General features: G+C 38.3%; 1 protein-coding gene across 2 annotated transcripts in view; it reads left to right on the top strand.

The window, feature by feature from the left end:
- The window catches only part of nkd1 (NKD inhibitor of WNT signaling pathway 1), a 28,326-nt gene extending 11,138 nt beyond the window's left edge, over nt 1-17,188 (top strand). Inside the window, exons 4-10 of one of the 2 annotated variants that reach the window (XM_051898535.1) lie at nt 5,324-5,381; nt 8,654-8,757; nt 9,382-9,477; nt 9,979-10,126; nt 11,813-11,894; nt 12,070-12,197; nt 13,565-17,188. In XM_051898535.1, coding sequence (XP_051754495.1) covers nt 5,324-5,381; nt 8,654-8,757; nt 9,382-9,477; nt 9,979-10,126; nt 11,813-11,894; nt 12,070-12,197; nt 13,565-14,073 — 1,125 coding nt within the window. In that variant the 3' untranslated portion in view covers nt 14,074-17,188. The remainder of the gene's footprint in view (nt 1-5,323; nt 5,382-8,653; nt 8,758-9,381; nt 9,478-9,978; nt 10,127-11,812; nt 11,895-12,069; nt 12,198-13,564) is intronic. The other variant, XM_051898536.1, reaches the window with a different exon arrangement.
- Nucleotides 17,189-25,841: the final 8,653 nt, after the last annotated feature.

The following is a 25,841-nucleotide window of genomic DNA, read 5'->3' as shown; positions in this document are numbered from 1 at the left end:
TGAAAGAGTGCAGTTTTACTTTAACTTCTTTGGTATTGTCAATGGCATGAACCAAAATTACAACAACAGTGGTTACATATTAAATGTGTTTTTATTGTTTGATCAAAAGTATTGCCAGGGACAATTCAGTAGTCACTGGATATTGGTAGGAACGTGCATAGCATCCATTCTAAATTCTACGCCATTGCATGACCGTATCTGTCAGCAGGTGAACGTTTACAAACCCTCTGACTCAACTTCCTGCTGAGTTAATGGGCCAATTAAGTCTCTTATGGGTGTGGTGGGATGTCACAGCATTGGCAGTGAACAATGTGCCTTCTTACCTTCAAATCACACTGAAGAACTGACAAGCTATATTGTTTGCAACCTAACAAACACAATTCTGTCACAAACGCTGTGTAACCGAGCGATTTCCTGGCATTCGCTTAAACTTGAATGAATAGTAAAATAAGAAAATGGAGTCAACAGTCTGTTTATAGAAGGTAAATCTTTTTCTCTCTGAAGCTGACAAGCGCTCCCGGGGCACATTAACACATTCTTTCTACGGCAAGCCCCGAAGGGACAAATAGGCTACACATCACACGCATTCCCAGGGTGAAGTCACTCCATGATTTGAATCCTGATACAATTGTCTCCATTTGCACGGCACTTCTTTCTTCACATTGATTAGCTGCCAAAATGGGGTGTTGCAATAAATGACACTGAATCTGAGGGTGTCAGAGGGAGTTGTTTCACTTGTTAACTCTCTTCCAGTCTTAATCGGTGAGTGTGAGAAACCAGCAGCGAGACATCCCCTTATTTGTTGGTCAGTGTGGGATATCACCCAAAAACTAAATTTCTGTCATCATTTACTCTTTCTTTCTTTCTTCTGTGGAACATAAAAGAAGATATTTTGAAGGATGTTTTTGTGCATAAAATGAAAGTGAATGGGTTTCAAAACAACATTTACTTTCACTGCACATACACAAAAAATATGGAAAAGACAGAAGAAAGAAGTTTATACAGGTTTGGAATGACTTAAAGGTGAGTAAATGATAACTGAATATATTTATTTTGGATGACCTGTCCCTTTAAGAGTGCAGTACTGACGCTCCAGTCAGTAGTTCAGGTTGTCTGGGTTGTCTGTTCTGCTCATTATAAAGTACGAGGTGCTTATGTAGGTCACTGCACTCCAGACTCTTTCATCCTCACATTTAGGAAAGTATGTAGGGTACTGGGGGGAGTACAGGGAGTCATTTTTGGATTAGCCCTGTAGCTAGCGAGGACTGGTTTTGCCATGCCCTCGGCACAGGGGGCTGCACTAACATATACATCCCCTCTCCAGAGATCCTGTGCATGTAACCGTATACACTTAAGCAAGATAACAGACACAGAAGATTAATCAGGAATCCAGTTGCAAGTCTTTTTCCATCAGCGCTTGTGACTATATGTTTGTGGTTGATTGTCTTGCTGGTAAAATATGGCACCTGTAGGTGCATGTGTCATTGTGAAGGCTTAAGTTGTCTTAAAAATGGAGTGGTTCTGGTTGGCTGCGGTTCACAGTGCTGAAGCCTTCCATCTTTCATTCCTTGTTTTAATATGATTAGGACCGTGGTCTGTGAGTGTGAAAACCAAAGGTGACAGAGGAGTGAGAAGGCGACAGAGAGAGAGGCGACGGTCTTAATTAGGTTTTCCCGGGTTTGATGACGTTCCAAGGCTGTGGCCTAGTGAAGGCTTGGCGACTGATCTTGTCTGTGTGTTTTATGTGTGCGTGTGTGCGCCTGGCCCGTGATCATGCAGAACTGTCATCAGCTGTGTAAATTGTCCATCAGCCCTTGTGGCGTGGCAAGCAAATACAGACACGGAGTTGTGTGGGACTTTCCACAACACACACACTCCCTTACCCACATACATGCATTCACACACATACCGTAATGACAAAATGAACAAGGCCACATTCATATGTGTAATCTAATTGAGACACATATCCCCATACTTAACTCGGTTGAGAAATCCCCTCTCTTTGCAGTTTTCCCTGTGTATTTTTTTTCATAGTGCTTACATATTAATGTGCCAGTCCAGACACTTGACCCTTACACACACTTACAGACACTTGGCAATGTGTGTAAATGTACACACAAATACACACAAATAATTATCTTCAAGAAGACGTGGTTATTTGTTAAAAACAGCCAGGAATCTCCAATTCCTTGGAGGCACTGACCAAGTGGTATTTTCTCTCGTGGACCAGTTTAACAGTTTAAACAGATAAAAGTTTTTCAAATATACATTTATTTATTTATTGAGGATTAATTCATTCAGAACTGCTATTTATTTACATTTTTAGAGAATGTTTAGAGGAGCATTAAGTCTATAGTATTAAGCATATACACACTCAGTGCCCTCAAGATAATGATCCGGCCCCTAGATAAATCAGATTGGCCCATTGTTTTTAAATGCTTTTAAAAGTTCAACTATTTTTGGCTATTTATAACTATTTCCAGTAAAATGCAACCAGAGAAGTCCACTTATGTACATAGACCAAGGTGTCCTGTGTGAATGGCCCTTACTCTGTATCTCTCTCTCTCTTGGGGCAGGGGGGAGGATCCCCCCCCCCCCCCCCTTCTTAGTTTTTCTTTATTTCATTCTTGTATTTGTACTTTCATATTGAAGGATTAATTTAGGCTACTTCCACTGATCACAGGGCCAAGAAAAGCAGCAGTGGAGTGCTTGATGTATGTGTTTATGTGTTTTGGCAAATCAGTAATGTTGCACTGGGTTCTGTGGGCATCCATTTGTAGTAAAGTGCTCAAACTTCTCTTCTTTCCTGTTTTGGCTTGCGTTAAAACAAAAAGATCTAGTTGGTTTTCCACAGAGTGTGAAACATGGTGTCTGGGAAAGAGTTTCTGGTTGCTGGCACAGATTGAGTGAAGCCCTTGTTTATGTTTCACAGGCCTTTTCATGATGCTGCTGAGGCAAAAGACCCACAGCAGAAATGTCATTGTTCCATCTGTTATAAACATTTATAAACACAAGCCAGTAACAAATATGGAGATGAATGTGTTCACACCAGGAGTTAGTCACAGGACACAAGTTCTCTCAGATGGTTTTCATTCTTCGTTTAAAATGTCGCTCACAAGACTTCATCTGTGAAATTACAAGATAATTCTTTTAGTCAAATCTTCTTTCTTACTCTCTCACACACTTTGCACGCAAACTCTGTCCCTTTTTTCTTAGTGAGTTTTCAATTGCACTATAAATGGCACTTAGTCTCCATACATCAGTGAGTGACCTGAAGCACATGGTCACCCTCACACACGCTGAGTGTGTACAGATCCCTCTTCAGCCTCTCATTACAGCACTGAAGAGAGATCAGCCTCTATTGATTACACTCTCCACAGCCAATTAGCCTCTGATGTTATCTGGTAAGTGTACAAAAACATGTCATTTTAAAAGGACTATTTCAGTGGTCAAGGTCACTGAAATACAGTGTGTCCGTGTGTCATGTAGTAACACACTCCACAATATGCTTGAAGGGTGGCTGGATCTAAAAAGTAACATGGACATGATGTACCATGGTAATTCCATGGTGTGTGTAGTATTATATATTTTAGAGCATTTTAATAAGTTTAACATTTTTATGTAATATTTTATTATTTTATGTACAATAATGATTATTATTTAATTATTTATAATTAATATAATAATGATAATGATAATAATCATTTTTAATGCAAGTTATGTAATTATTAATAACTTATTAAATAATAAATTCAAAATTCATTATTATTATTATTATTATTATATTTTTTATTTTATTTATTATTTGTATTTGTATTTAAAATTTTAATTCCTATGCCCTAGTGCTCACACTCTCAGGTCTTTCCAATATCTATGTAAAATTAATCTCTTTGTATTTCTAAAACATTTGCTCTTTGTTATGTTTCTGTATGTTTCTAGTAATTTTTTTTATTGTTTTTGTAATACATTGTTAAACATCCTTGGGTTTGTGAAATCCAATATTTAAATATTGTTAAATAATATTTAAAAAGGATTTTTATTATTGTAATGGCTGTGCGGGCCGGTTTCATATATAGTAAACTGCAGTGGTGGTTGGGATGAGAAAACAGAAGCAGAGAAGCAAAAAGTTTTAATGTATGGTGAAGACTGGGACACTCTATAGACCTTTTTAAGAGTGACTGAGAGGGGCGGACAGATGCCATAGTGATTGTGCTAAACGCCACTTAGAGGTGAAGTTCAGGGATTAGTGAGTTTCTCACAGCCCTCAATGTCCTGCGTAACAACACGTATCCACGCTCTCAAACACAGCACATTCATTTGAAAGGGCCAAGTTGTGCTTTAGCCGAACTTGACCTTGAATGATAGAATGAGAGAAGGAAAAACAGTGAAAGAGAAGGAATAGGAGAAGTTCTGCTGACTGGTTCTCATTTCAACCAACTGAGAAGAACTCATATTTATAATACAATCCCATCCATCATCCAGACAACACATAATTAGCGCATTCCCCTCGCATGCTGTTGGCTAACCTCTCGAGCATTATGGTGAACGTGTGTGTTTGTGTGCGCGGCTTTGTGTCTCTAGTGGCCAGTGTATGGCTGGAGGCATTACAGCAAGACATTTAGTGTGCCTGTCTAGTGTGGATAAAGACAAAGCATCTCCTCATTGGCAGAAACAGCATGTGCACACATGCAGCTGCAGAGCTTCAGCGGATGCTGTAGGGTCACTCTTCAGGCCAGAGAAATGAACTGTTAGTATCCAGACAGCTGGAGTGTTAAAATGAGACAGAGGTAGCAGGTGTGTTGAGACAATAGTCTTCTTCTAGAGTGATTGCTGGTTTTGAAGATGACAGAAATGTTGTAGACTGCTGCTTGTGTGTGTGTGTGTGTGTGTTGTATGGGTAGGATGGTTTAATATGATAGATGAGACACTTTCAGTTTCCAGGGTAAACACACCTGCTTACATTGTCTGTTACGGGATCTCATCATATGCAAAATACTATAGGGTTATCGCAACCGGCTCACCTTTACAGGTACTCGCCCTGCACCATCTGTAAGCCGTTGGCATTGCTCTCCCCTCTGCCTCCCTCAAGACACCTTCCTCCAGCTTGGCTGAGTTTAGGGCTTCTGCGGGTTATCAAATGGGCACAACTTCCTCGATGATTCATCGATTTAAGTTCATGATGTGGGGGGAGGGGTGGGGGTAGTATTTCAAATACTATCATTGCATTAGTTTGGCATTCTTTCTCATCTAAGTGTCATATTATCATCTTACAGTCTTTTTCTTTTGAAGAGGCCTAACACTCTCTTCCTTTCTGTCTCTGCAGGACCCACTGGATGAAGGTTATGCTGAGGGCAACAGCGATGAACATTATCGTTTAGAAGGTAAACTATCTCAGTATATACTTTTAACATCTGATTTTCTCTTCCGTATAAAGCAGTTTCATTATTTCTCCCCCTGGATTAAATACTATATCATCACTATGGTGGTGAAAAGAAAAGGTTTGGTTAAAATCACAGTGTTGGCACAGAATGATTTATTTCTTGTGATGTTTATGATGATCAAAAGGCTACAACAAGGTCAGATTCCTGTGCAACATTTACAGCTTATGCGTGCTTGTAGGTCTGCTCATATCTGTGTGGGTCAAAGGTCAGTCAAGATGTGATTGGCAAAGGTGTTTGTGGTATAATTGTTGCCTCATAGTCAGGAGTTAAATTGTACCAGATCTGTTACCTCTGGAATTCGATCTGACACCTTTTTTATTGGATCTGTAAAAATGTAAAATAAAAATTCCTGCAAATGTCACATCTTTTTATGGCACATACACAGACATAAGTAAGATATTAGTTGAGTTTGTATACCAGTGTGTTTAAATTCGTGGAGCAGAAAGTCTTCCTTGATAACAAAACAATTGAGTGTAGACAGCTTCTTTGATTTTAATTAGAGCAATGTACTTTTGTAGTTCCCCCCAAAACCTTCTGGATTTGTCATCAGTCCTTGGTCAGGACATCATCATTTGCAAATTAAGCTCATAGTAGCATGTAAAAAATGATCAACAAGAATCAGAAGTTTTTAAGTAGGTATTTCATCTTCATTTGTTGTAATGAAAACATCTGATTGGGATCAAGGTTCTTATCTAGGGTTTAGGCAAAAGACAAAAAAAAAAAAAAAGACCTGGCAAATTGAAACGATCACTCGTTGTTAAAGTTTCACTGCACTTTAGCCTGTACCAAACATGCATGCTGAGGGAACACACTCGGCTTTAGCTATTAACCAGTCACCTCACAGTTTATTCTGAACTCCAGGTGAACCTTTAGATTCAAAGCCACGTTTGGGACGCCGCCAAGCTGTCCTCTGTGTTGTATAGTGCAGTTTTTAAGCTCCGTCACTGGAGCTCTGTAGCGGGTTTGGCTGTCTCATCACTCTGTGGGGCAGGACTTTGACTATTGCTGTGAGAGTTAGCACTTCCTTTGTGTGTGTGTTGTGTGTGCGTGTGTGTGTGTATAGTTTCTTTGTGACCATTTGTTAGTCCTCTAGATAAACAGCTCCTGTATATTGTGAGCTGGCTGGCAAGCAAGCTTTGGCCCTGGAGCTCAGCATTGCCTTTGAGTTTCTGGCCCTGATCAAAAGCCCTGATCTGACGCTGTTTCCCTCCAAAAACCTGTAAAAGCTCCCCGGGTACGACTGCTCTCATCCTCTGGTGCTTTTCTTTTCTTTTTTCATCCTCCCTTGCCTCTCGCTGCAGAGGGACAAGACAGGTCCTCTTTGATCTGAGCGGATCAGCAGGAGGAGAAGTGAATGAGAGAGAGAGAGAAGACAGAGAGAGATACTGTTGTGTCTGCCTATCCTTTTGGCTCGTACAACAAACACTGTTTCAGATTTGACTTTGCTTAATTAATTAGAGATTCTGTTTTACAGACGGACTGATCCTGGGCCAAAAGGTTTGAGAATGGAACTTCAAAGCGCAGGGATTTGGGGCAGGGGGGAGGATTTAGCCTGCAGGACCCAGCCTGGTGCTGAGCTGTGTCCTCACTGAGCTGCATTAGATCTGCTTTCGTTTAAAACATCTCCATCTTATTACCCACAATACACAAAGAGACAAACTGCCTCTGAAATTTGGGTATTGAGTTCAGGATTATTCCTGACAGGCATTTTCTACTTCAGAACGGGCTGCTGTTAGACACTGTCTTTCTCACTTTAAATTTGCTTGTGTTTTCAGACATAGACACAAATAGGATGTTGAGGATGTTTCTGTAGTCTGGCCTTAGGTTGTGATGGCAGAAGTTAGTCCTATTTACGCATTTATACTTACAGCTTTAGCCAGGCATATAGCTGATTTCCCATAGTCTGCTCTTAAAGGGATAGTTCACCCAAAAATGAAGATTCTGACGTCTTGTGGTTATAAACCTGTATGATGTTTTTTTCCCTGTGGAACACAAAAGGAGGCATTTAGTGAAAAAAATGCACTATAAACCTAACCTCATATGACTAAATTCCAAATTTTGCAATAGCTACAGACCAAAATTCAAATGGTTAGTGACAGAAAATCTTGCCTTCAGCTAAAGAACCCAAATCTCAGTTGTACTTAAACATGGCATGTCACAGTTGGTTAAGTTACATGCAAGAAACCAGTGCCGTTTAACATCTTTGACGTCAAAACTACCACATTGTGTCTTGATTTAAACTGCTTACATTTCGATCTGCTGTCATTATTCCTCTGAATTCTTCATCATCTTACCTAAACATTAAGTTTTTTCCTCACCATTGTTGCCGTTGGCTCGCTTAGTGGTAAGGCACTCTTCTTTGTAAAGATGCTTTCAAGCGATCCATTGTGAAAGTGCTGCCTTTGCACAAAAAAATGGTACTGAATTGAGACTTGGACATGAGCTGTGTGTGTGCCACATGTCCTTCAATGCCTTCCCAGAATCTAACAAAGTGTGTAGAGGAACAAGTACTTCTGAGTTTAACATTGAGGATATGATAGCAAAATTTGTATGAAGTGTGATTTATTTTATGTCCCATACTACAAGACTGTGTGAGTGTCTTCAGTGTTTGTGACTGGACTGTAGTAGTAGAGATGACATGGACGGATTCAAAAATAGCTGGGTGCCTCACTCCCTTAACTCTTTCCCTTCTCTGTCTATTTTAGTTCATACATGCACAAGAACTTTTTTTAAGGTGCAAAGTATTTTCCTCATTAAAAAAAAAAAAAAAAAAAAAACATTAAGAAATGAACAATTTTGAACAATGTTTAAAATTATGCACAGTCACATGAGATGAAGACATATTAGTGGTCTGTGAAAACCCATTTTTACATGGTCTGGATCACTTGACCAAGTTGACCAGCCAAATATTACTGGCTTTATCTTAACCCCGTTATTGGAATCTTTCACTTTTTGAATAAATGAATCATATTTTTGACTGTGAATGGCACATTTCTACAATTGTATCTGTAACTGAACACATTTGTGTATTTGTGTGATGTTACATACAGAAGATGTCAGTATAGGTCCAAGAGGACTACATTATTGACTAAATTAAAAAAAAAAAATATATATATATATATATATATATACATATGAATTGCCTCACTTGAGTTCTTTAAACACTTAATGAAGATTTCCTCAACATTATGTGAATGTGTGTCCCTCTGCAGTGGCTCTGCCCCCTGAGAAGACTGACAGCTGCAGTGTGGAAGAGAGAATGCAGGACACTGAAGGCTCTGCCACCGTCGGCCCACACAAACAATTACAGTTTGAGGTCAGTATACAGCACACATACATACTGGGTAGGGCATACACTGCCTTTTAAAAATTTAGGGTCAGTAACTTTTTTATTTTTTTTTTGAAGAAGAAAGTCTTTATTTTAAGCAATGATGCATTATATTGATCAAAAGTGGCAGTAAAGTGTCAAGACATTTATTATGTTACAAAATTTTACAAATTTTGTTTACAAATGTTTCATATAAATGCTGTCCTTTTGAAATTTATATTCATTAAGGAATCCAAAAATATATATAACGGTGTCCACAAAAATATTAAGCAGCACAACCATTTTTAACATTGATGATAAGAAGAAATGTTTCTTGAGTGCCAAATCAGCATATTAGAATGATTTCTGAAGGATCATGTGACACTGAAGACTGGAGTAATGATGCTGAAATAATTGACATGTATTAAAATAGAAAAGAGTTATTTTAATTAAATAATATTTCACAATATTACTGATTTTATTGTATTTTTGATCAAATAAATGATGCCTTGATGAGCATAAGGGACTTCTTTCAAAAACATAAAAACATTTGTTCTGACCTCAAAGGTATGAATGGCATTTTTAAAGTGTGTGTTACTAAAACAATGATTATCACTGTTGTTTGTTAATCAGGAGTTGGAGTGCGCTGTATCAGTTGAAGAAGATAACAGGCAGGAATGGACTTTCACCCTCTACGACTTCGATAACAATGGCAAGGTCACGAGAGAGGTAAGACGTCTGCGACCTCTGTGCAGTAAGGACAGTGACTGATGTCTTTTGTCATGGGAAAGCCCAGCAACACTTACAGGACGCAATAAATGGGTGTTGCTTACTGTCTTTTTGTCTTCCACCGTGTCACTGTGTCTGTCCTGTCTCTGCATCTCTCAATTTTCACTTTCTTTTACTCTAATTTTCTCGCGGTCTCTCTCAGCCTAATAGTTGCTCTGCATTTGCATTTCATTTTCACATACTAAACAGCCTCAGATGTATAACATGTTTAATGTTTGCGTGTACGTGTGCTCTCCACTGCCGTCAGCATCTGTCTTCCCTCCCTGAGGCTATGGAGACTCTGATTAAAACATTATTATGGACATGTCTGCGTATGAATTATGAATAACGCATGTATCTTATAGATCACGTACAGGCTTGAACAGCATTTAAAAGACTAATCGGCCGTCTCGTGTCAGTGAAGATCTCTTAATTTAATGTGTTTTTTTTCTTTACGTCCAGGACATCACCAGTCTACTGCACACTATATATGAGGTGGTGGACGCATCAGTGAATCACTCCCCCAGCAGCAGTAAGACCCTCAGAGTAAAACTCTCTGTCGCCCCAGACTCCAGCCAGAAATGGAGGAACTGCACCCAGACCAACACAGGTACACAGAGAGAGTGTATTTTTCCAGATTAAAGGATTAGTTCACTTTCATATAAAAATTTCCTGATAATTTACTCACCCCCATGTCATCCAAGATGTTCATGTCTTTCTTTCTTCAGTCGAAAAGAAATGAAGGTTTTTGATTAAAACATTCCAGGATTATTCTCCTTATAATGGACTTCAATGGCCTCCAAACGGCTGAAGGTCAAAATTATAGTTTCAGTGCAGCTTCAAAGGGCTTTAAACGATACCGTAAGCGTAAGCTTTTTGAAGAATACGAAAGTACGGTTTTTGGCGGAAGCACTTGGTAGGCGATCATTTGTTTAAATAAAGCATATACATTTACATTTTTTTATATACATTTACATTCATATTCCTCGTCTGGTATCGTTTAAAGCCCTTTGAAGCTGCACTGAAACTGTAATTTTGACCTTCAACCGTTTGGAGGCCATTGAAGTCCATTATAAAGAGAATAATCCTGGAATGTTTTCATCAAAAACCTTAATTTCTTTTCGACTGAAGAAAGAAGAACATGAACATCTTGGATGACATGGGGGTGAGTAAATTATCAGGAACATTTTATATGAAAGTGAACTAATCCTTTAAGAGAGATTTTGCAGAGCAATATATGGAAGACCCAAAAATGAAATTGTCATCATTTACTCATCCTCATGTTTTTCCAAACATGTATGACATGGAGCACAAAAGAAGAAGTTTAGCAGAATGTTGATGTTGTTAATAGGACTGTATTCTGAGTCTTCTGAAGCTGTGCAAGAGGTTAATGTTAGGAACAGACTGGAATGTATAGGTGCAGTGTATAATTTCTGTGCCATGATACTTTTATGTTTTAATATTTCTTTCTTTTTTTTCCTTTTTCGAGCTTGACAGTATTTTTTCATTGGACCAGTGCAGCCTAGATATGTTGTTAAATACCAAATTCTGTGTTCCATTTAAAAAGAAAAAACATGAAAAAATTGACACGAGGGTGAGTAGATGATGACAGAATTTTTGGGTGAGCAATCCTAAGTTCTTGTTATGCTGTCTCCTACACTATTGCCCTCCTCCTTTTCCCTGTCTTCCATGTCATTGTATCTCTTGTAAGATGAGTTCATAGTCAAAGGCAGAAGACGAGAGAGAGAAAGAACACAAACCTCTGCAGCCCTGAGCTTTTGGATTCCTTTTGGAAAGTGCTATCTTATCCCTCTCTGAAAGTCTTCTTTCAGACAGTCTTTTGCTGTTTGAAAAATAAATATATCCACATTTAGCCACTTTCTAACTGTGTTACTTGGTAAAAAACAATGTGATGGAGAACAGAAAGTACTCTGAAGAAACAGAAGTGTTTCTGTTTGTTTAGTGCTGTCATTTGGGCTATTTATACCCGTCATGTATTTGAAAGAGAAGAGTCTTTGAACAGCAGCTGTCTTCATGCAAATTCACAAGTGTGTGTTTTTTAGATTTATATGAGGCCTGAGGTTCAAAATAGAATAAATGAAGCATTGTTGTTTTTTCTTCTTTTATGAACCTTCAAAGTAAATGGAAAACAGGGAACAAAGGTTTCTTTCTTATTTTGGTTGGTCTTTAAAGCTGCTGCAGTATATGTGCGCGTGTGTGATGCTGTGCAACTCAACGCCATTCACTTTGATAAAGCCTCCCCCCTCTTCTCTCTCTCTCTGTTTGTCTCAATCAGACACTCCCCATCCCAAGCACAAGGGAGAAAAGTGCATTGAAGACTCCAAGACTTCAGAGAAAAAGTCAAGAGCTTTTCTTAGGTAATTATGAAAAAAAGTTACATTAAACCACAATATATAAACTTCAGAAGAACATGTCACAGTTGAAGCTTTAAAGAAATTGACAAATGGACAATGATTGGTTCAAGCCCGCTTTGTGTACACAATCTCAGAGCAACATACTTGCAGTTATGACAACACAATGTTGTTCTATTAGGCGTTACCATGCTGACCACCACAACCAGCAGGGTTGTCAGCGGCACTGTGTGGATGAGAACTTGGAGAGGAGAAACCATTACCTTGACCTGGCCGGCATTGAAAACTACACATCCCGCTTTGGAACAGGTAAGATCTTAATCACAAAGAGTAAATGGAGATCTTCCTCATTCAGGCCCTGAATAGGCCTTTAGCATTTGTAGTGTAGTGTGTGTATATCTATATATATATATATATATATATATAGTAGTCAACATTTGAAGTGGATCAAAACCCCTTCATCAAAGTTGTCCTAAAACCTTCTTCTTAGGACAACTTAGTTCTTAGGACAACTTTGATGAACTTTTTTTTGATCCACTTCAAACGTTGACTACTATATATATAGTATACTTTCAGATAATATAACGTTAAAAGGCCACTTAAAGGATTAGTTCACCCAAAAATGAAAATTCTGTCATTAATTACTCACCCTCATGTCGTTCCAAACCTTCGTTCATCTTCATAACACAAATTAAGATATTTTTGATGACATCCGAGAGCTTTCTGACTCCTCCATAGACAGCAATTTAACCACCACTTTCAAGGTCCAGAAAGGTACTAAAGACCACATTACAATAGTCCACATGACTGCAGTGGTTCAACCTTAATTTTATGAATCGACAAGAATACTTTTTGTGCACAAAAACAAAACAAAAATAACGACTTTATTCAACAATATCTTCTCTTCTGTGTCATTCTCATACGCTGCTTACGTTCAGCACTTCCAGGTTATACGTCAGAACACCGGCTCATTATTGGCCGGCTCTCCTGCATCAGCATCACACGCATACATTGTGCTGCTCACATGAACAGCGTCGGCCAATACTGAGTCGGTTTTCTGACGCAGAACCTGGAAGCTCCGCACTGTGTCTACAATTTAAACAGCATAGGAGAATAACACAGAAGAGAAGATATTGTTGAATGAAGTAGTTATTTTTGTTTTGTTTTTGCGCACAAAAAGAATTCTTGTCACTTTATAAAATTACGGTTCAACCTTGAAAGTGTTGGTTAAATTGCTGTCTATGGACGAGTCAAAAATATCTTAATTTGTGTTCTGAAGATGAATGAAGGTGTTAAGGGTGTGGAACGACATGAGGGTGAGTAATTAATGACAGAATTTTTATTTTTGGGTGAACTAACCCTTTAAGTGTAATTAAAGACTACACTTTCATGATTGTTTTTAACACACTTAAGTATATTTTTAAAAAGTACACTTTTTATTATTATTAAATTAAAAGGTTCACTTTATTCATTGTTTTAATAACCTTTTATCAGAACACGTAATGGTATCTACCAAACCATATAGGATACTACAAGGCAAGATATCATAATATGACATGACACTTAACACTGTAATCGTTTTGTTTTGTTTTTTGTTTTTGTGTGTATGTGTTTGTGTGTGGTGAATATCTACCATTTTTATAATGATAAAAAAAAATATTTTGTGCTTTCTTTAGCAGCTCCTGCCACAGAACCAGCAAAACCCAACCACACCACACGTATGTCCAATCAGACACGATCGCGTTCTCAAGAACCCGAGAATGGTCACGTTTACCCTGCTCACCATCGGCGCTCACAGACCATCTCCACGGATCCTCCTGCCGTCCTCAGCCGGCACACACACGCACTCCGTTCCCCTAAAACGCACCGCACGCCGCCCACTCAGGCCTCTGCTGGCCGGGTACTGAGGAGAGGAGCGCCGCCTCCCCCAGCGGTCCCCAACCAGACCCCTCCACACCAAAGCTCAGGCCCATACCGACGGCACAAGCAGAGGCCTAAAGAAGGGCTGCACTATCGGGCTCTGGGGCCAACCGTGACCTCCGGCCCAGTAGTGGAGAAAGAGCACGTGAGGGATCTGCCCAGTCTGGTGCTATATGAAGGAGGACTAGCTCAGGTGGTCCAGCGGCACGAGCATCATCATCATCATGAACATCATCATCACTATCATCATTTTTATCAGTCCTGAAGAGTGAAACCAGATATAAATAAGAAGAAACACAAGGAACATGTAACAAATGAATGATCTTAAACCTTCTTGCATGGTCACGTTGAGGCTGAGAAGGACACAAAGCATCATGTTCATGCCAAAGTGGCAGACAGTGTGTGCGCATTTGTATATATAAATGTGTGTGAGAGGTTGTGTGGGTCGGTTTGAATGTGCGTTGATGTAGTCAGTCCTGTCTTTGGCAACAGGAGCTTTGAACAGGTTTACCTACTACGTAAGGGCTCTATATCTCCCTTTTTCTTTCTTTCTTTCTTTCTTTCTTTCTTTCTTTCTTTCTTTCTTTCTTTCTTTCTTTCTTTCTTTCTTTCTCTCTCTCTATCTCTCACTCTCTCTCTCTCTATCTCTATCTCTCCCTCCATATCTCCTTTCTCAATGCTTATCTGATTGGTCTGTTTGGTTGAAAAGGTGGTTAGCCCTGATAAATGAAGAATTGTGAGTTGTCAAACCACTTTTGAAGGAATACAATTCCTTGGTTTTGTAATTTACATTTGTGTGTGTGTATGTATGTATGTATGTGTGTGTGTGTGTGTGTGTGTGTGTGTGTGTGGATCTGCTCTTTGTGTGCCTAAGGTGTCTTTTCTTACACTTATCCCGTTTATTTTGTTTGTTTGTTTGTTTGTTCACTGAAGACCACTTGAAAAGCACTTCTTGTGCCATTGCATTCAAGACACTTTATCTATGAGGAGCTTCTCTCCGAAACAACAGATCTGAATCAACACCTTTAAAAATGCAATACAGGACACGTGTACAGACAGAGCCTGTAAAGACGCTCAAACCGTCAGAGAGGACTTTGTTGAAGGACAATACGAGAACTACACTCTACCAATCTACATGAAGAAAACATAGCATCATAATCAGCTGCTACCTCTAGTATTATTATGGTTATCGGTATTATTGATATAATTTTTTTTATTATTCAGATTTTATTTTTTATTTGTCTGTATGTTCTAATATGCCACCAATCTGCAGTTATGTTGAGATGTATTGGATTTAAATCCGTTGTAAGCTTTATTACTGAAACTTACTGAAACATTTATATTCATTATTTTTTTTATTTTTGTGTGTTTTCCTGTCCCCGTAACTTTAAGCTAATTGCATTGTAAGACCACTAGGTATCAGAGTTTATAGTGTTATTATGTGTATCATACAATATGAGATCTTAAAATAATCTTCTGATTGTAGAATAATGTTCTGAAGTTTGTTAAAAAAAAAATAATTTATTTGAAAAACATATTCCTGTCATGTTTATGGCAAGTCAAATCAAAAGATTGGAAAACATTGAATAGAGTTTATATTGTATGACCCAATATTTTATCTTCTGCTTGTTTAGTTGTAGTTTTCCTTATTATCAGTTCAGTAATGAGATCATTCAAGCTGTCATATTTTGACCTTCGAAAGTGTAAAGGAATCTGTGCTGCCAAGGAAAAATAGTATTTTAATTTCTCAGGTTAATTTGTTCACGTTTGAGTCATTGATTTGACAAAACGATATAATCTGTTTTGAAGGGAGCAGTAAACCACTGGACTGTAAGCATATTTTGGAAAAGAATCACCATTGGGAGTGTTTAGTTTCTTTCAGAATCCAATAATGTGTCCTCAGACTGAATTAAGATCTTGTAGACAGTATGGTAGTGCCTTTAGCTCAGAAGTGCTCACTTATTGGCAGAAGTGAGATGGGTATAGCGAGAAAACAAGTCTGGTTGATTTGGAGTTCATCTGTTCCCCGCAGCAGTTTTAAACAGCGTTTAAATAGTACATTATGAATCTATTTTTGGTTCGATGTATCCCAAGTCACCTAGAGGGTGTGTGTGAGTGAGTGAGTGTGTGTGGCAGCTGTCTCATTCCTCAGGGGCAGGATGACAGTATCGCCGCCTAGGAGTCTCCAGTCCTCCCATAACTCACCAATACCCCACTGACAGAGAGTTAATGAGTGCATGTGCATCTGAAACCAGCACTACGGAAGATTATGAAACAGAAAAGCCTGCGCTTAAACTCACGCATGTGTGTGTGTTAACTCACAGCAGGTGTTTTAATAATCCAAGTGTGTGTGATATAATTGATATTATCTCTCTCTTTTTGATTTTTATACACAGAAACATATAAAAAGCTAAAAAAAAAAAAAAAACCCAACTTTAGCTCTGTGTGGTACCAGTTTGGTACTTTTTGGCCTCAACATGGACAGCAGTCAAACGATGTGTTCATTATGTTTGGTTAGAACCTGTTCAACTTCATAATATGTTTAGAGTAAGATCAGTTGACTCTTCTGCTCAGTAGGATGGTGGAAATGTGAGAGCATCACACAACACGAGACTCTGGAAAACTCACCTGCAGCTTCAGGGTGGTCTCATCACAGCTAGTCTCGCTGTTGCAGGGGAATGAATGTGTGGAGCTTAGTTCTCCCTCTCATTTTCTCATTCTCTCTTTACAGTGAGATAGTATGAGCTGTTGCCATTTTAAATGATTCTGACCATTACTTAAACATGTATTGCTGCTAAAAAAAACAACCCATGTCTTCATGAGAAAATGACAAGTTTAAACACGGCACATGTGCAAAACATCTGAATGCACAGTAGGTTCATTTATAATAATATTTCAATAATGTCCTGCAATGTTCTTGTTTCTCTTTTAACACTGATATTTGTTTAGATGTCTGATGATCAGTTGTGGCCTGATGGATGTAAATACGACATGAGTGGGCCGCTGTGGTGATACCAGTATTTTAGATTGATTCTGCGCTATTTATCTGGATGATCGGCTATAGTGCCATTTGTACCTATAACATTTTCTTTTGTGCTTTTGTTTGGTGTGATTGAGTGTGTAGGGCGACACACACGCTTTCAGACTCAAAGAAAGTGATTCATGGAGGTGCTTGTATATAAATAACACAATGTGGTAGCATTTTATGCCACAACTGAACACTAGTACAGATAATTTGTGACTATTCTAATAATTTTTTCATGTTTTTTTTTTTATTTTTTTTTTAGTTTATATAGATGGATGGAAATAATTGCTTTATTTATTTAATAGCAGAACTGTGCCAAGAGAAAATCTTTCATTAAAAGCTGAACTGTTGCTTACTGACTGGGTGGCCGTTGTTTTTGAGAATGTTTCTGATGGTTTCTTTGCATGCATGTACACTATATCATGGCTGCATGCAGAGATCTCTTTTAGTGCAAATACTTTTGCATGCTCTCTGTTATCTGTTTTGTTTGCATGTCTTGCCTGAAGCTGCACTCTTACACATGGCCAAAGAAAGTACTTAAGTGAAGTCATATAAGTTTTAAGTTACAACTAGCTAATAACATATATCCATCTCCACATACTCCACCTATTAAAAGTTTGAAATACAGTAAAAACAGTAATATTGTGAAATATTATTACAATTTAATATAACTATTTTTTCTTATAATATATATTTTGAGAAAAAATGTTGGCTAAATTATTCCTGTGATTCCTCATTACTCCAGTCTTCAGTGTCACATGATCCTTCAGAAATCATTCTAATACAATGTTTTGGTGCTTATTTCTTATTATCAATATTAAAACAAATATTTTTGTAAAAACACGATACTTTTTTGAGGATTATTCGTTGAATAGAAAATGTTTTCAAACAGAAATAATTTGTAACATTATAAATGTCTCATCCTTGCTAAATAAAAGTAATAATATAAAATCTTACTGACCCCAAACTTTGCAGAGGTAGATTATGTAATTTAATTTGTGATAGTTACAATTTGCAGTGGCTGAGCAACACAACACTATGGGAATACACCAACGTACAGTACGTCCAGAAGTTTGAGTGGATCTATTAGAGCTTAAATATTTTGTGAAGGTATAATGTGAGAGAATCCCTAACCAATTCTAACAAATTCTATTTAATACAATGTTATACAGAACAGCTTTTTCAGTGTCATCTACACAAGAAGTATACTTTTAAGCAACAGTGCATTCAAGGTATTAATTTTTTATCAGCATATGTGTTTCCTGTGAATCAAACCCATAACCCTTTATCATTGCTAGTGCCATACGCTAACATTTCAGCTATAGGCCTGAAATGTTACTAGAACCTAATTTCCTTTCTCCAAGGACTTTCCCCCCCTTAACTCAACAAATATTTTCACAAGTACATGAAAGTGACACCAGGTTCATATTGGGTGCTGGATTTGTGTGGTGAGGATGGTGTGAAAGAGCCGTATCTCTGTGTCACAAAAACAAACAGACAGCGAGCGAGCGAGCAAGCGAATGATGCTATTAAGTGAGTGAGGAGGCTGCTTCCATATGTGTGGAGTGTGCTTTGTCTCCTGTAGATAGACACAGTGCTTTGAAGTGTGGATTGGCCCAGTGGGGTGCTAGCTTCTGTTGAGAGGAGATGCTAAACACAGAGGATGTGAGGGACACGCGACTACGCGCTACACTATTACCCATACAGGAGCAAAGAGGCGAAAACGCAAATCCAATGATAATGTACATCTGTTCCGGAGTATTTAGAGGCTTTGAACGTTTTTTCTGCAGGATAAGTGGAGCCTTTTTTCTTACAGTATCTCACAACTTCAAAGCAGATTCTCTGGATAATGCAAATGATTGGAATATAGCGCTTTCTGCAGGCTTGAGAGCATGAAAAGAAAAGAGAGAGGAGAAAAAAAGTGAATTAAAGCTAACTGGTGTGGTAGGCTTTTATGTATGAGAAGAAGGGCGAATATAAAGCACTTTATTAACTATCAAGTTCATTGAATTAGGCAAGAAGCTGACAGAGTGCTAAAGTTCAAATTCCCTCTATCTGTCTTTGAGGTTTGTTTGTAGCACTCAAGTCTCGGTGCCCTGTTGACATTTGCTCCATATTGACTTCTGTTAAGGGTATGGTGAGATAACAGTCCTTGAGATTAAGAGCGTCCTGTTGTAATCACGAGGGCATGAGTGTGACGGCTGAGAAGGAGATGGTAAATGGAGGTGTGAATGTCACAGGCTACACGTCTAGGAGTGCACAATGTAAGTCTTGCTATGTCTGTTTTACAAAATATTAAATATTAATATAAATAAATTATGAAAATGAAAAATAGCTGAGGATCAGTGTTATTGATTTTATTATGTTACTGTTATAAGTAGTTTATGGGATCCCTTTTAAATAATGGCTTTTCTTCGTGCCTTGCGGTGATAATTGTTAACTGAAACTAAAACTTAAAAATCGCTGCTGAAATAAAAAATGAAATCAGAGCTCAAATAAAAAATGTAAATAGTAGATGAAAACCTTACTTAACCAAAACATTTTTTTTTTTTTTTTTTTGAATTTGTGCCTTGGCAACAAAAAGTACTAAAAAAATGACTAAAACTGAAATAAATTTTTTTTTTTTATAACTTTAACTTTATTTTATAGTGCCGTAGTTATATTTTAATTACTCAAATAAGTACTGAGTACTATTAATTAACTACATGTACTTACTATAGAGTTACAGTGAGGTAGGGTTTGGTTTAGGGTTAGTTACTTGTAATTATGCATAATTTACTATAGTAAGTACATGTAGTAACGTGTAAAAAAGCACATGAAATTAATAAAACCTAAAATTTACATTTAGTTATTTAGCAGACGCTTTTCTCCAAAGCGACTTACAAATGAGAATAGTAGAAGCAATCAAATCAACATGAGTACAACAGTATGTAAGTGCCGTGTCAAGTCACAGTTTCATCAGTAAAGTGCTCGTAGCAAGTTTTTTTTTTTTTTTTTATATACAAACCCGATTCCAAAAAAGTTGGGACACTGTACAAATTGTGAATAAAAAAGGAATGCAATAATTTACAAATCTCATAAACTTATATTTTATTCACAATAGAATATAGATAACATATCAAATGTTGAAAGTGAGACATTTTCAAATGTCATGCCAAATATTGGCTCATTTTGGATTTCATGAGAGCTACACATTCCAAAAAAGTTGGGACAGGTAGCAATAAGAGGCCAGAAAAGTTAAATGTACATATAAGGAACAGCTGGAGGACCAATTTGCAACTTATTAGGTCAATTGGCAACATGATTGGGTGTAAAAAGAGCCTCTCAGAGTGGCAGTGTCTCTCAGAAGTCAAGATTGGCAGTGAATCACCAATTCCCCCAATGCTGCGGCAAAAAATAGTGGAGCAATATCAGAAAGGAGTTTCTCAGAGAAACATTGCATAGAGTTTGAAGTTATCATCATCTACAGTGCATAATATCATCCAAAGATTCAGAGAATCTGGAACAATCTCTGTGCGTAAGGGTGAAGGCCGGAAAACCATACTGGATGCCTGTGATCTTCGGGCCCTTAGACGGCACTGCATCACATACAGGAATGCTACTGTAATGGAAATCACAACATGGGCTCAGGAATACTTCCAGAAAACATTGTCGGTGAACACAATCCACCGTGCCATTCGCCGTTGCCGGCTAAAACTCTATAGGTCAAAAAAGAAGCCATATCTAAACATGATCCAGAAGTGCAGGCGTTTTCTCTGGGCCAAGGCTCATTTAAAATGGACTGTGGCAAAGTGGAAAACTGTTCTGTGGTCAGACGAATCAAAATTTGAAGTTCTTTTTGGAAAACTAGGACGCCACGTCATCCGGACTAAAGAGGACAAGGACAACCCAAGTTGTTATCAGCGCTCAGTTCAGAAGCCTACATCTCTGATGGTATGAGGTTGCATGAGTGCGTGTGGCATGGGCAGCTTACACATCTGGAAAGGCACCATCGATGCTGAAAGGTATATCCAAGTTCTAGAACAACATATGCTCCCATCCAGACATCGTCTCTTTCAGGGAAGACCTTGCATTTTCCAACATGACAATGCCAGACCACATACTGCATCAATTACAACATCATGGCTGTGTAGAAGAAGGATCCGGGTACTGAAATGGCCAGCCTGCAGTCCAGATCTTTCACCCACAGAAAACATTTGGCGCATCATAAAGAGGAAGATGCGACAAAGAAGACCTAAGACAGTTGAGCAACTAGAAGCCTGTATGAGACAAGAATGGGACAACTTTCCTATTCCTAAACTTGAGCAACTTGTCTCCTCAGTCCCCAGACGTTTGCAGACTGTTATAAAAAGAAGAGGGGATGCCACACAGTGGTAAACATGGCCTTGTCCCAACTTTTTTGAGATGTGTTGATGCCATGAAATTTAAAATCAACTTATTTTTCCCTTAAAATGATACATTTTCTCAGTTTAAACATTTGATATGTCATCTATGTTGTATTCTGAATAAAATATTGAAATTTGAAACTTCCACATCATTGCATTCCTTTTTTATTCACAATTTGTACAGTGTCCCAACTTTTTTGGAATCGGGTTTGTATATATATATATATATATATATATATATACACAAATATATGGAAAAAGAGAATAGAAAATTGAAAAAAGAAAGTAAAATATAAATAATGAAAATGAAAATGGCTAAAGACTCAGCTGCTCGGATAGAGCGTGGTAGGTCATTCCACCAACCAGGAACAGACCAGGAGAAGGTCCGTGAGAGTGATTTTGTGCCCCTTTGGGATGGCACCACAAGACGCCGTTCACTTGCAGAACGCAAGCTTCTGGAGGGCGCATAAGTCTGAAGTAGTGAGTTTAGGTATAGAGGTGCAGAGTCAGTGGTTGTTCTGTAGGCAAACATTAGAGCCTTGAATTGGATGCGAGCAGCTATTGGTAGCCAATGCAAACTGATGAAGAGAGGTGTGACATGCACTCTGAACTAAAATGAAAACTGAAAATGTAAAAATAAAAGGTAATCAAAAATGTAATACTAATATAATAGTATATAAATATTACTAATATAACACTGTGTTGGCTCATCTATCTGTTGTGGTGCTGTGGAAACACCTGAAGAAAGTAATTTACTGTTTGCACTTTAGATAAAGCATAAGAAGTTCATTTTAAAAAAATCATACATGTTTTATGCAGATTGCTAACTCTCCAGAAACACATCAGAGAAATGCGTTCATAATGACCTCCAATAATGTTTTTGAACTGATTGCTCCATCATAACTGTCTCCATATCAGCCCAGGGTGTTGTGTGATTGGAATGTGAAGATGTGGAAACATTACTCTTAAAAATAAAGGTTTTTAATTGCTTTGATGGTTCCATGAAGAACCTTTAACATCCATGGAACCTTTCCATTGCACAAAAGGTTCTTTACAGTGGAAAAAGATTCTTTGGATTTTACAACAAAAAAATCTTTTGGAACCTTTATTGTTAAGAGTGATGGAGACATTTTTAAAGTCGAGAACCCAAGTGCTAATGAACTGTAGTGAATTATTCAGAAGAAGAGAGAAAAAAGAAAGAGAAAATGCCTGATGGCTATTGTTTTTTAACCAAGACCCATGTAATTATAGCATTTTAGATGGTAAATTAACACTGATAAAGAGAAACAAAATGTGACGTGTTTGAAATTGCATCATCATGAAGTGATTAGTTACTTTACTTGAGACCACAGCTCACGTCTCTCCAATTAGCAGTAAATCCCGCTGTCACTGATAGTAGACATGAGTAAGTGCTCCAATAAATCTGGACTAATGTACAAATCTCAGCTCACTTTTTTTGGATTCAAATGAACCCCGTCTCTGACTATGTTTCACCTGCTCTCTTGTTTTCCCTGTTCCTCTCAAGCTACTCACTTTCTCAAAGTCTGTGGGGACCTTTTATAAGTCACCTGCATATCCTCTTGAGTGTTTCCTCCTGTGATCCCTCTAGAGCCACATGCTTCACTTGTGACTTCTGTGTTTCCTCTTGGGTCACCTGTTCTTCTGGAGTCTCTTCATGGTGAATCTGTGTGAGATATGTTAAGATTATGCTGAACTCCTTGAGGGCTCAGCAAGAAAGCATTGACTTACACCTCTTCAGCTTTACTATCAGACTGATCCATCAACCGCACGAGTCCACCTGAACTGGTGGTCCCAGATGTGTATATTCTTATATGACATTATGTTCAACATTATCTGAGTGTTTTTGTAAACTGTTTGACATCCCAGACAACTGAACAATTCAATAAAAGGTTACACTTTATTTTGATGACCCACTTTAGACATTCTACAAACTATAAGTAACTTTGCAAATACATGTCAACTAACTCACATTAGACTATTAGTAGATTGTAGTTGACTGTTAGGTTAGGTTTCAGTGTTGGGGTTAGGGTTAGTAGAATAAGTTGACATGTAGTTGCAAAGTTACTTATAGTCAATAGAATGTCTGTTGGGGGACCATCATTAAGCAGAGAGTCTACTAATACTCTAATGAGAGGTAGTTGACATGTAGTTGCGAAGTTACTTAGTAGAATGTCTACCAAATAAAATTTGTTTTGTCTTTGACCTAAGCAGAAAAAATGAAAAGAAATGAACCTTTTTACTTCCAAAAGTGTGTTTCTGTACAATAAACTTATTTTTGTCTTCCATGGGTTGATTTAGAGAAAAATGTAAAAATAATAGAGAAATGAAGAAGAAAATGAAAACACCTAAAAAAAAAAAAAAAAAAAAAGGATAAAAGAAATAAGAATAATGCTGGGAATTTTAAATCTAACTTTAATAAAACTTTAAACCTTGATTCTGCACAGTAAACCAATGATCAACCAAAACAAACCCACCCCTCTCTTCATTGCTACGCCTCCAAAACTCAGCCTCCAATCCTAACCACCCTGCTCCGAGTCGTTCTTGAACCCTGGCCCGATTGTTGCTGGCAGCCGAGGTGAGTGCACTAACAATGATGCTAAACACTGCATTCTCTAGCAGTCGCCAGTGCGCAGTGGTTTACCTGCACAAATCACACTATCTGGCCACTGTTACACACACAATGCGAGAGCGGATGTCTGTTATCACAGCTGACATGCAACAAAATAATGCTTCACGAAAAATAAAGCACAGATGATGAATGAATGACAATGAAGTACAAAAAATGAACGTACAGTACACAAGAGTAAATACAAACAAGAGCTCGTTATTAGTCGCCAACAACACAGACAATCATTACACTCAAACCCAGTTTTACTCGCATGAAAAGCGGGTTCAAAGCAGCCTCTGCGTCTGTTTTCAGGCCTTCCCGCTTAGCTCTCTCCAGCGCTGGAAAGCTTTTCTAATATTAACGCGGGTCCTAAAGCGCTTGCCCAGTCATAATCCTTCATTCCAGTGATATTCTTTTGAGCTCTTTTGTATTGTGTCTCATCTCTCTTTCTGCAGCTTTTCTTCAAATCTCCCTCTTGCTCGTTCTCTCTCCTCAACCGTCATACGCTCCCTAATGCTGATTGGCTATGCATTTGCTGTTGGTGTTGGCCCGACTAACGTCCAAACAGCGTTTTTGAAAAACGGCTTACCCCACCTTTAACATGCTAACGGCATGCTCATGCAGCACTGGGTAGAAGAGACTTTTATTTAACATCCTTCAAAAATGTTAGTGTGTATTTCCTTATTTGGGGGTCAAAAGCTTTTCAGAAACCACACGAGGAATTTATCCACCTTATTTATAATTTTAGAGCAGGCGCAGCCATTTTTAATGCGCAAGGCTTCCATTGTCAACTACGTCTAGTTATTTTAGCTGTACAGAAACATTCTGTTATGATGTTGCAAACTGTGTTTGTTATATTATTTTAATTTATTAATGCAATATTAAACACTAGTGTGTGTAGTGCAAATACACACTATCGGATGAATCGGAATCGGATGTCTTGCACAAATACAGAAAGTAGCTTAAAAATAAGGTAGATATGATACGCAAAGCATTTATTTCTGCCATAAAAAATTGCGAAATTCCCACTTTTTGTCATTTTAATAATGTTTTATTAACAAAGTTCAGGAGGAGCAGGTGCAGATAATTAACCTAATTAACACAAGTGAAAAGCTTTCAGCTAATCAACCAACAACAAGAGGTGTATATATACTGCAGACTCACCTGTTCATTGACAGTTCTTCAGCATCCCTCCACCACCCCATCTCCTCACTTCTAGTTCAATCTATTATTACCACATCGGGGGAGTACTCTGGGTTCGGGCCAAAATTCCGAGCTCGGAGCCCTCCCCCTGGACAGCATGCCAAATATGCATAACTCTATTTAATTATATATATATATGTGAACTCGTGAACTGACACAAGAACACTCAGGATGGGTGCATGGCATTTACACAGTTTGAGTCTAATTGAATTACATTCCAATTACTCTTCTTATCTGCATCTGACGTTACATATAGCCCTTGATATGTTAATTCCATGCATACATGCTGATCACAGTTTTTCAAAGGTGCAAACGGGCCATGTTATCATAGTTAGCCCTGGTTATCTTCCTCAAACTCAGATGAAGTCTATCAGAGGCCAACAAAATGAGAAAAAGAGAGGGAGAGTTAGTGTGTATGGGAGAGAGAGGCACCAAAAGTTCCATTGGTTTTGAGTAGATCATTGGGGCTCTTTATTTTTGCAACATCAAAGGGCTTGTGTCTGCTTTGATGTGGCAGCATGCTGTTTAAGGTACAGAGTGAATGGAAAGATGTCAAGCTGCAAGGTGCCTCTGTAGTTTGCGAGGAGGGCTCTGCAGAGCAGCAGATGAAAGGACCAAACAGGGTTTGATAATGAATGTCCAACAAGTAGCCCATCTCAGGCAGTGCTCACGCAGCGGGAGCCAGAGCTAACCTTCAACGACGCACACAACGCCCCACACTCCTCCTCTAACTACTATCGCTCGCTCCCTCACTCTCTTTTTAGCCGTCCGCTGAAAACTCCAGAGAAGTG

This window comes from Ctenopharyngodon idella, chromosome 7, assembly GCF_019924925.1.
Source record: "Ctenopharyngodon idella isolate HZGC_01 chromosome 7, HZGC01, whole genome shotgun sequence".
NCBI classification, from domain to species: domain Eukaryota; kingdom Metazoa; phylum Chordata; class Actinopteri; order Cypriniformes; family Xenocyprididae; genus Ctenopharyngodon; species Ctenopharyngodon idella.
This window is presented reverse-complemented; position numbering and strand designations above follow the sequence as displayed.